The sequence below is a fragment of the Peromyscus eremicus genome, chromosome 13 (assembly GCF_949786415.1).
Source record: "Peromyscus eremicus chromosome 13, PerEre_H2_v1, whole genome shotgun sequence".
NCBI lineage: Eukaryota > Metazoa > Chordata > Mammalia > Rodentia > Cricetidae > Peromyscus > Peromyscus eremicus.
The window spans coordinates 59,601,242-59,613,850 of NC_081429.1; the positions used below are offsets into that span (position 1 = coordinate 59,601,242).

Here is a 12,609-nt window from a genome sequence, read left to right on the forward strand (position 1 = left end):
CCCCCATCTAAGTGCTACCTATATCTTCCTAGACATTTCATTTTCCACCCTTTCCTTCCCATCTTGTGAAGACTCAGGAGGCGGGGGTTAGAACAAGGAGCCAGACACAGGGGAATATATATCCTAGCCCCTTCCAGACAGTTTCCTCTTCTTTCTCAGCAGTTGATCTTGGTTTACTTGGTGAATCAGTTCTGCTGAGTGCTCCATGATGTTTTTGAATCATTTAATCACCTGTCTCTGTCACCTAACCTCATACCACAGTATCTGGAGAATGTGCCGTATGGAGAAAAGTTGTTGAAAGTGTGTCGCTGAATGGTTTGCACTAAACAACACTAAACCCTTTATGATGGGATGAAGGAGAAAGCAAAGGAGTGTGGAACCAGCTGTAGCTAAGATTTCTCAGTGGGGGGACCCACACTGTATTAGACTGGGAAGGCTGAGGCTCTGGCCCCAAATGCTGCTTGGGGAGCCCCAGCCTAGCCCTCTGCTTCAGAGTGGCTCACACTGAATCTCACACACGCCGACTTTGGGAGATGCCTTGGGTAGCCGTGTGTGTGTGTGTGTGTGTGTGTGTGTGTGTGTGTGTGTGTGTGTGTTGGAGAGATGGTTCAGCAGTTAAGAGCACTGGTTGCTCTTCCAGAGGACCCAGGTTCAATTCCCAGCACCCACATGGCAGCTCACAACTGTCTGTAACTACAGTTCCAGGGGATCCAACCCCCTTTTCTCTAGTCTCAGTACATACCAAGCATATATGTGGATGTAACATGAATCTTAGAGAGTCTTATTAATAAAATCAAACCCGAGGCCAGTTATTGGGGTGAACTGAAAGATCAGAGAGACAGAACAAGCCACAGCTATCTCACCTTGCATTTCCTCAGCTGGTCCTGTTTCCTCAGACTGGAAGCCTCTGAGTCCTCATCCGGAATGAATCTCAGCTGAACTGTCTTGCTCCAAAGCCTGAAAGCTTAACCAGCCAAAATGCTTAACCAGCCAAATGCTTCCAGTTTCTGGTCCCCATGCCTTATAAACTTTTCTGCTTTCTACCACCACTCCCTGGGATTAAAGGCTGCTTTCTGGGATTAAAGGCGTGAGTCACCATGCCTGGCTGTTTCCAATGCGGCCTTGAACTCACAGAGATCCAGAGGGATTTCTGTCTCTGGAATGCTGGGATTAAAGGCGTGTGCTAACATTTTCTAGCCTAAGTATCTTGTGGCTTTTCTGTTCTCTGACCCCAGATAAGTTTATTAAGGTACACAATATTTTGAGGAACACAATACCACCACATGTGGATGGCCAGATATACATTCAGGTGTAGCCAGAAGATTTCTTGGGTCCCACCAAGCTCCCACAGTCCCATGACTCACTTATAAAATAATCACTCAGAGTGCAAAGGATAACCAGACTGCAACTGACAACTCCAGGGAGGCTACCTAGTAAAGAGGACCCTAAGAAAGACACAGGGATCGCCCAGAGACAGAGAAATAGATGAGATCTACATGAGCACACTGGGGCTGGGGCTGGGGGAATGGAGGGCAAGGGTGGGGGAGGGAAGAGAGCTTAGGGGAATGGGAGATCCCAGCTGGATCAGGAACAGAGTGGGAGAATAAGGAAAGAGATACCATGATGAATGAAGACTCCACGGGAATAGGAAGAAGCAGAGTGCTAGAGAGGTCTCCAGAAATCCACAAAGATACCTCCACTATAGACTACTGGCAATGGTCGAGAGAGTGCCACAGCTGACCTACTCTGGTGATTGGATGGCCGAACACCCTAACTGTCATGATAGAACTCTCATCCAGTGACTGATGGAAGCAGATGCAGACATCCATGGCCAAACCCCAAGTGGAGCTCCAGGAGTCCAATCAGCAAGAGAGAGGAGGGATTGTTTGAGCAAGAGATATCAAGACCATGATTGGAAAAAGCATAGGGACAAATAGTCAAACTAGCGGAAACACATGAACTATGAACCAATAGCTGAGGAGCCCCCATGTAACTGGAACAGGCCCTCTGGATAAGTGAGACAGTTGATTAGCTTGAACTGTTTAGGAGGCCCCCAGGCAGTGTGACCTGGACCTGTCCTTAATGCATGAGCTGGCTTTTTAGAACCTAGGGCCTATGCTGAGACACTTTGCTCAGCCTTGGTACAGGGAGGAGGGAACTGGACCTGCCTCAATTGAATGTACCAGGCTGGGCTGACTCCCCAGGGGAGACCTTGCCTTGGAGGAGGTAGGAATGGGAGGTGGACTTGGGGGGAAGGCTGCGGGTGGGAGGAGGGAGGACAGGGGAATCCGTGGCTGATATATAAAACGACTAGAAAATCTCTTATATAAAATAAAAAAAAAATCACTCAGAGGCTTAATATTGTTTATAACTGCTTGGCCATTTGCTCAGGCTTGATACTGACTATCTCTTACACTTAAATGAACCCATAATTCTTATTTATGTTTAGCCACATGGCTTGGTACCTTTTCTCAGCTCTGCCTTGCATCTTGCTTCCTCTGTGTCTGGCTGGCGACTCCTGACTCAGCCTTCCTCTTCCCAGCATTCTCCTTGTCTGCTTATCCCACCTATACTTCCTGCCTGGCTACTGGCCAATCAGCATTTTATTAAATCAGTGTACAAAAGCATTATCCCACAGCAGTCCGGCAAAATACCCATATACATAAAATACATTTTTTAAAATTTAAATTAAAAATACGCCTTACCACCCTTGTGAAATTCCAGTGCGTCCTGGATAATGTTTACAGAGGTGGATATCACTCTTTTCTCCTAGGTTTTACACTAAAAGGTCTGCCACGTCCATAGAAGAAAAACCTCCCGAGTGGCCCTATGATGGGCCCGACCAGCTCTGCTCTCAGTTGACATGTTTCTGCCCTTCGGATAGAAAGTTTAATTTTCTAGGACATTTTCACATTTCTTTCCTCATTTTTTCCCCTTCACAATTCAGAGTCATTCCTGCACTGAAGTTTCTTTACAGACAAAATACTTATAATCAAGTTCCATCAAAAGGAAAAAAAAAAATGAGTGTTAATGAGTAAATGGATTTAAAGTATCACAAGAGTCTCGAATGAGAGGTACATGCTGTTTTACTGTTATTAACGTAATGCAGCCATCCATTACAGCCAGCACAGACAGAGGCTCCGGCCTCATTTACTGGCCAGGCCAGAGAGGGTCTGTTCGTGGCCCTGGAGATGGACAGCCTCAAGGGAAACAACCCGCAAGGCCCCAAACAACCTAGAGAGGCAGCCTCACTACCTGCCATGCAACTGGGTGCTTTGAAATGGACTAGGGATGTTAGACAGTCAAAATATGGCATGGACACTGAGCCGAGGACCTTGAGGAAGGCAGCGTGTCAGCCATGTTTAATAGATGAAACAAAATCTAGCGAAATTAGAAGGCGGCCACAAACCAGACACATGAATAAGTAATCTGGGAGCTGGCAGGGTTGCTTCCTCACGCTTAGGCAGATGACAGGCGTTCCTAAATGCACGGAAAAGACCATTTAACTCACTGTAGATCATCCTTACAGTGGTCATTTCAGTATGGCAGGGAACTAAATTAATGTCAAACCTCCCAAAAGAGTCATGAGTTGATTATAGACATTTGATTACACATTTATAATCAAATGTATGCCAGTCGTCTTAGGTACCCCCTTTTATTTCTTGTGCTTTGGGCTTTTTAGAGCATCATGTGGTCTTCTATAGTTGTTTGCTTCCCTGTTATTCAAGGGAGCTAAGGTTTTTAGTCGGTGTTAATTGTCTCTGAAGCAGTTTTGAGGGGGGGGGGGATCTTCTACTTAAAGACCCCTGAAATTATTGTTTTCAAGTAAGGCTGGTTCTTTTTCTTTGTAGCTTAGAAGAAAAGAGATCTCTGTAATCGCAGTGTCAAAATGTCAAAAGACTGAGATGCCCTGAAAAAAAAGGAAGAAAACGAAAGAAGAGAAAACAAAACAAAACAAAAAACCCTTAAAGGCGTGAGTGCAGACCTCAACCCTACAAATCCTCGGCTTGCATAAAATGCTAGTGACATGCTGTAATTAACTAGTTACTCCTCTCAGAATGAATAATAATGCAATTATTTGCCAAAAGCAGTGAAGAGGAATAGTTTCTGTTTTTAAAAATGAGTGCCTTTCATTTCTATATAAGAAAAGGAACCGGATTCATTTGCATAAGCTGCTAAAGCCAGTGACCTGAAACTTCACTGTTACCTTATATGATAATCCTGCCACCTTCTTACCAGAGCCTTATGTATTTTCCAGTCATTTGAACTAGCAATAGACTGCCAAATTGCTACCGTGTTCACATTATATCAGTACCCAGATATACCCAAATATCACAAACTGTAAGCCGTGCTAGGCTGGTTAAAGTATCTCCTGTCACAAGTGGACATGTATGTCACTGAGGCCATGAGGGATCCGCACTGTATTTTCTTTGTGGAAAGACAAATGAGGAGGATGGGGGCCTCAGTTCTTGAAGACCCTTTTTGGTGGCTCCATGTGGGTCACACAACACAGATTGGCACAGCTTCATTAAATAATCGCCACTAGTTAGCCTTTCAGAGTTCTGTCAAATAAACACTCTGAAAACAGAGGTAGTAGAGCCAGACCAGAAAAGACCCGGTGATTCGGGGTTGCTTACACTAGTTGCCAGCAGCTTCTTCTCCTAAGCTGGTTGCAGTGGTGCCTTAGGAGTGGTAAGCTGGGGTCTGTATGAACGTGCAGCCAGCCCCACATTCCTTTACTGGTCAGCCGCCTTGGTCTCATTTCCTCTCCAGTTTCCAGCCCTTTTAATTTAGCACATCTCTGAATTTAGTGTCGAGACACAATGACTGGATTCTTGAATTCCTTCCAAGTTCATCTAGCCATTCCCCCTGTAATTCATTCAACAAGATTTTTTTTTAATTGAAGATTTGCTCTAATGCACTGTGCTGCATACCAGAAATTCAAAGACAAATAGGACATCTTGGTCCTGAAGAGGTTAAAGAGGAGTATAAATATAAAATAAAAATAAAGAACAGCAGTGAGGCAGTGAATGCTACCATGAAGTGGATATGAGCCTCCTGTGAATGCAGTCATCGTTGTTAAGGCTGAAAACCATACTACACCATGCATATAAATTTGCAAATTTCTCCTTTAAAATTTTTGAAGAAGAAACTCAGGAAAGATTGGTAAAGCACTCCAACTTTACACGCCACACACACACACACACACACACACACACACACACACACACACTCAGTTGATTCCAGTGACCTGTATGTTTTCAGATAGTTGTGTGAACATTTAAATGTTTCTGTTTAGATTTAGCCAAATTTATTCACAGCATTTTGAATCTATACCATTCTGACTAACTGATGCTTTGAAGTAGTAAGATTAATTCAATGACCACAGGATTAGTTATTTATTCTGATACCCAGCGGCGTTGGTTCACGATATCTCAAAAGTGTCATTCAACAATATGTGCCAATATTCCAAGGAGTTTGGCTCTTGTTTGGTCAGACAAAGATTAAAGGTCAATATAAACTCAAAACAGTGTAATAAGTAACCCAGGAGTAGACACTGCATTTTTTTTTAAATCCGACTCATGCAAAGTATCTCTTCTATCAGTAATGACATGAATGTGCATCTGTCTTAGTTTTCCTTGAACTTCAATTTGCAGAATGGTACAGCCTCTGGCGTCAGGCTGCCTAGATGCAAAATCATGTACTCCTGCTTATAATCTATGCGACTTCCTCAAGACTCAATTTTCTTACCTATTAGATGGAGATAATAGTAGTGGCTACCTTTCTTTGAGAGTATAAAATAGTTACTTCATTCATTTCATTTGTGTATCAACATGTAGCTATTGAAAGCTGAGTATACCTAAAATGCTTAGCAAAATGAAGATAATTAAGTCATTACCAAAGAAGAATGTTCTGGAAATTCAGACTAAGGTCTTAGAACCCTACCTGTTGTTGTAATTTATAAAGCTAACAAATTTAAATGTACAAAATACAGGAAGTAATAATGTTAGAATCAGAGTTCAATGATCTAATGGAAACAGGCAGAGTGGATCCTCGTAATCCACTCACAGTTTTCTTTCTCCTCATATTACACAATTATCAAGCTGCTTTAACGTGCTTTTGTGGCATCTCCCACTAAATAAATGATAAAAGACTGGGAAAGCAGCTCACTGGGCAAAGTTCTTACCTCCCATGTACCAAGCTCTTGATTCAGTCACCAACACCCCATAAAATAGGATATGGTGGTAGAAGCCTGTAATTCCACACTTGAAAAGTGGAGACCAGAGAATCAGAAGTTTAAGGTCATGACTATACAGGAAGATCCAGGCTATCCTGGACTCCCCAAGACTCTATCTCAGAGAGGGAGGGAGGGAGAGACAGACAGAGAGAGAGAGAGAGAGAGAGAGAGAGAGAGAGAGAGAGAGAGAGAGAGAGAGAGAGGATTGTTCTTCATAGAATTCCAGTTTCAGTCAATTCTGAGATTAAGAAGATAGAAATTTAAAAGTATTTGCTTGTGTATTAATATTTGATAGTTTAGAGAGTAGTGAAGGACACTGGGAAAGACCAACATGGCGCATACTTTCAGGAGGCTTATATCCCAGAGATTTAACGAAAGCTGCATCTATCTCACTTTCACAGAAAGAAATCTCACCTCCTTCTGTGGTAGGAATGAAATGACAATGTATGTACTTTTCCTTACCCATTCCCTGAAATGCTTCACTTGGGGTAGCAAGGAAGCAAACCTTCAAGGAGGCTGTGACAGAACCATGGCAGGAGTAGACCAAAGTCCAATAAGTCACATAGGGTGCAGGTGGGGACTGGGAAAGGGGATCCAGTAAACCACCTGGAACGGTGGTCAATGAGGCGCTGTGGAAACACTGAGCCTAGTCGATTCAACTCCAGCGAATTGCCTTTTCTCTCTACAGTTCTCATCTCATCATTCTGTATGGTGTTATATGATATTCAGTATGGGTTTCGGAGATTTTAATTACATTTGTCCAATTATAGACATGCACTCCTGAATTTCTCTGGATTTCGTTTGTAAGCTTGGGAAACTCTGGATACCTCAGTTGCTATTTTTATAGACAGACAGCAATGTACCTTTTCATCCATTCTGCTTGTGTGGGGTCTTCATAAGACTGGGACATCTTGAACAATAGTTAAAACCTAAGCCACCTTAAAAGCACAAGGAACTGTCTTTACACAGAGAGGCAAGTCGGCCTCACTGCTCTGATTTTTTAAGCCGGTGGTTAAGGCAAGCCTGATCTACAGGGCTATTTCTCCAGGGCCATTCTGAGGGGCACACACCCCCTGTGAACTCAGGCAGCACCTGACCTCAGATGTTCAGATCCCAAGAGGCAGCAATGCTGGGCTCCTTCCCACCACAGCTGAGGGGGGAATTGCCACCCTCGGGGATTAAGGATCTAGACAGTTGCCACCTGTCCTCACTTTTATTTCTGAAATAGATGAATATAAAACTAATCAAGTGCTACTAGGGAAATTCTTCCACACATGAAAATATATATTTTAAGCACACAGTTTCAGCAGTCGTCTAGGTAATTCTGACACAGACGGTCTAAAGACTGCGTCCTGAAACTAGCTGGTGTGTAGACAAGCCCTTGCCACACTGCATTGATCAGTCAGCGTTCTCAGACCGGGAATCAGTTGAGTGCCAGAGTTACTACTTAAGAATACAGAATTCGGGGTTTCTAGGCACTACCTCAGCTCCCACGGGGCACAGGAATCTGCTTATCAATATATGCTTTTAAAAGTTCTGTGGGCGACCCTAATTTTCAGGATGCAGTATTAAAGGAAAAGTGTCAGGCCTCCGCACTTCACATCTGCGTGTGCGTGTCCTATGCCTTACTAGATTCCTGATTTTATGTACTGTCTAGAATCTTGGCCTGTGTAATAGCTGCATGAATGAAGCAATGAATGTTAACAGCCAGCATGCAATGGAGTTATTATTATTATTTGTGTGTGTGTGCGTGCACGTGCACGCACGCATGCACGCACGCACGCCAGCGCGTGTATAGTATGTGTACATGTAATGTATTCAGAAGTAAAATTGTGATTCACAACTTGAAGAAGAACATAAAGAATAAAGAATACAAATGTAAATAATCTTTCGATTTTTAAGGTTTGCACACACCAAAAACGCAACATGCTAATTGGTTGTATTTATTGCTTTTTCATGAGTATGGGTGTTATTCTGAGTGGATGTATGTGCAACTACATCCATACAGCGATTGCCAAGGCCAGAAGAGGGTGTCAGATTCCCCCAAAGCAGGAATTACCCATGTTTGTGAGTCACCGTGTGGGTGCTGGGTCCTCTGCAAGAGCAGCCAGTGCTCTTAACCAAGATGTGATATTCCAAAGAAGAAAGTAGATTATAAAACAGAATTGAGAGAACACTTGAAAATAATTTTATTAGGTTTGTTTCACAATATTTAATTGTAGTTTGTGTGACCTAATTCACCTTAATTCACCAAATGTTTCTCTAGTCTTTAGGGAAAAAAATATTAAAGCCACGAGCAGCAACCAATTTGAATTTGTCACTTCATTATGTAAAATACGAGCCAAAAGTAGAAACTGTATACCTTGGGAAGGAATCTTGGGATATGCTGAAAGAAGCCTGAAAACCCCGTGTGATTTCATGTAAACTCTGTTTCTGGGGTGTGAGTGTTTCTGAGAGGCTACCCACACCTGCCACTTCATTCTCTACGGGCTTTTGTGGCTCTCCAAAAGGCTAAGGACCACTGAAGCTTCTCGTTTAGCGTATTTCATGCATATGCTCCTTTATACTGGAGAAACATCTCTACTGATGGCATTCCAAAGAACGTATTTGATTGCCTTCTGTTTTACTGGCCTCTGTTTTTTTTGAGCTCTCAACCGTTTAGCCGTTCCATGGAAGAAGGTATAGGAATGTGTTTCAGTCACTTCCAAAGCAGCTCTACTACAGTATCCTATTTCGATTCTTTACATAGCCTCCTGAGATTTATGTATGTTTATTTTTGGTTCACTACTAGGTCCTCTGGATTATTTACTATTAGTTCTGTGTTGCATTTTCATCCCAGAAAATTGGCAGAACTTCTCTGGAGGAGCACAACTCAGATTCTGTTGCATTTTGCTCGGCTAGCTCTCTCCCGTTTGTATTTTACTTACACTGTGGTGATATCACTATTGACGCCCCACATTTTATTTCTCTCTTCCTTTAGGTGTGTATGCAACATTGACTGTTCTCAAACCAACTTCAACCCCCTCTGTGCTTCTGATGGGAAATCTTATGATAATGCATGTCAAATCAAAGAAGCATCATGTCAGAAACAGGAGAAAATTGAAGTCATGTCTCTGGGTCGATGTCAAGGTAATGTTCGTAGCAAAATTTCATCTCAAAGAATGTTTTTAGTCTCTGTGCAGAAATGAAAAGTGAAGATAGCTCCTTATTAGGCAGCTATTTCATTTCCGAAAGACAGTTCTGATTCACAATGGATTGCGTAGTCAGCTGTAGAATTTGTGTTGATTATAGGTGTTGGAGGGCCCATCAGCAACAGTGCATGTCTTTTTCAATCTAACAAGACTGTATTGTCACAGGAGCCAGTATTCAGAAGACCACAGCCATCCTCCTGACAAAGGCTAAAGAGAAAGTCTGGTCAAGAATTTAAAAATTGATTAGAAACATTGGAATTAAAAGCAATCACTCTTTTATGTATTGATATATTAAGTACCTCCTTAAAAGCTGAACATAGAATACTCTCTTTTGTTGTTCAGAAGAAATAGTGTGGGGAGCTTGGACTGGTTTTTCTTTTATTGAATGTATCTCAGTTACAGTTCTGAACCTTATTGTCCCAAACTTCAGAAAGCAGAGACCATTCTGTTATTCACACAAACGTATATGTGCATTGAAAGTCTGCCTTTGTATAGAGTACTCAAAACTATAATTGAGCTGTTGTTGTTGTTGAGGAAAATAACAAACCTTACTGCAATAAAGAATTAAAGATATTGTTGGAAGAGTAAATTTGATAGATACCTAGGAAATGGTTAACTGGCTTTTACTATTAATTTTTTAATAGATAACACAACTACAACCACTAAATCTGAAGATGGGCATTATGCAAGAACAGATTATGCAGGTATGTAAAATGTTCTACTAGTAAAATGAGAGCCTTTGTGTGAGAGTCTTGAGCAACACTGTTTACCATCTGTCTTGACCTGCACCTTCCCTGATCTTCTTTCTTAGTTCAAGCTTTTAACAGGCAAGAAGAAATTTATATTGAAGCAAATAAGACACACTTTTTTTGCCGTAGTTAAAGCAATTGTCAAAGATGTCAGTAAGATATAATTAACTTGTTTTGACAGTGCAAATGGTACAAATGACAAAACATTTATCAAATTAATGGGCATCAATGGAAATTAATGCAAGGTTTGGCAGTATATTGTAATAAATGCAAATATTCTTGTTTGAATTTTCATAAAAGTCAACAGTAGAAAGCTTGCTGGTCTCTGAGAAGACAGTAACAAAAGCGAACTACAAGTGCTAACACAAAGGACTTCTGTCTACATGCAGAGTTAAAATGGATGCCTAATTTATTTTTTAAAGTAACTAGCATGTTTCATTTATTTAGATTCTAGAATGCAGTTTCTCAGACATGCAAAGTTATAATCAATTTTATGTGAAAACATAAATCTTATTTAGTAACTCTGGAATTTACTTTGAGTAGTAAAAAAAAAAAAATGCTACATAATTCTAATTTAGTTCTCCTACAGTGAGAAATGATTGTTGGGGATGCAATTGGCATTTTTAGCAGATGCCTATAATTTATGGGAATTTAAGGTAAAATTATAAAAATGAAAGTTTTGAGCTTTTATAAAAGTATTCAAGGGATATTTATTTATTTATTTATTCTTGCTGTTTTGAGACAGAGTGTCTCTATGTGACTCTGGCTGTTCTGAAACTCACAAAGATCTGCCTGCTTCTGCCTCCTGAGTGCTAGGGTTAAAGGTGTGCCTTACCATGCCCATTGCAAGGGATTTTTATACAGAAGTTTTCGTTTAACTACTAAACATTTATAGTTTATAACCAGTGTTATAACTAATATTCAGACCAAAACAGTTGCTTCTTATCCTTCAAAATATGTACTACCATTCATTCTTCTTATTTCATTATTCCATTTCACTTCATGATAATTATCATTATACATAGAAAAATCCCTGGTGATATTTTAATTACTTGTACATATCAGAATGTAGACATAAGAAGAGTTTTTTAACTTTTGCATATTTTACTTTAATGTTTTCAACATCCAGAGAAGACTACATATTCTAAAAGCCTGAAACTATCAGTTATGCAGTAGATTAATATTGGTTCTATTATATATGTGTATATCCTAACCATTCCCAAAATATCCACTAGAGATATTAATAGAGTCTCCTTGAGAAGAATAGACTAGTGTTCAGTATGTTTAGGGAGTGTTACGATAAACAATTGACCTCCTCCTGGCACTCTTCTCAGCTCTTGTTTCCGCTGTAGAGTCTTTATAAATATACATGTTTTATGTAAAATCATCTCTCAGAGACTGGGTTCTGGGATTGATTCCAGCCCTTTACAAAAACCAAAGTCTGAGGATGCTATAGTCTCTTATATAACATGGATATTTACCTATTATCTGTGCACATCTTTTCTATGTCTTAATAATCTCCAGATAATTTATAGTACTTAATATAATGTAAAGTCTATGAGAATAGTTGTGGTGTTGTATTGCTTAAGGAATAATGATCTTTTTAAAATTCTCTGTTCACATTCTAAAAGATGCAACTACTTCAACATGTATTTTTGGTCCACAGTGAGTTGAATCTGTGAATACAGAGCTCATGGATCTGGAGGGCCATTTTATTTTACTTTTTCTCAATTGTAATTTCTAATGTGTGAAATTTCACACAAATGCAGGTAGAATACAATCATGAATCTTCGTGTAATTGTCTTTAAAAACCAGCAACATCAAGTCATGACTACATTCCAATTCTCATTCTCTCTCTCTCCCTTTCCATAATAGATTCAAGAAAATGCCAGAAATCACAACTGAATTCATAATTTAACACACATATAAAAAACAATTTCTTTTTTAAAAAATTATAGTACTATAGTCATCTTTTAAATACATATATTCTCTTGTAGTATACAGCATTCATCAAAATTACTTGAAAAATAGCACATTTTGGGGAAACATTTTGCAGGACAAGTGTTCCCAAAAGTGCACTACCCAGATATATTGATGCATAGAAACTTATTAAAAGTAATAAAATATGATAGTGAAAATGAATATCTGAGACTATATATGCTTTAAGATTTAAATAGAACCAAATATGAATATTATATTTATTATAAACAACTATTTTATGATATTATTAGCTGTTGCTACTACCTGCACTTATAATAACTTTATACCTCCTGTGAAAACTAATTGGTTTGAAAAAAAATCTTCAAAAATGTTGCATGCTCTGACTATCTTCTTCCTTGAGCCACCCACCGTTGGACTTATAAGAAAATCAAGTCTTTCCCTGAGGATTTTCTTCCTCAACAAGGAACCCTTGAGGTTCGCCAGCATCCTG

The 12,609-nt window shown here is 40.1% G+C and overlaps 1 protein-coding gene across 1 annotated transcript in view; it reads left to right on the top strand.

Annotated features, from left to right (window-relative positions):
* The window catches only part of Tmeff2 (transmembrane protein with EGF like and two follistatin like domains 2), a 249,943-nt gene that overhangs the window by 194,225 nt on the left and 43,109 nt on the right, over positions 1-12,609 (top strand). The window contains exons 6-7 of the mRNA XM_059278296.1: positions 9,219-9,367; positions 10,074-10,133. Coding sequence (XP_059134279.1) covers positions 9,219-9,367; positions 10,074-10,133 — 209 coding nt within the window. The remainder of the gene's footprint in view (positions 1-9,218; positions 9,368-10,073; positions 10,134-12,609) is intronic.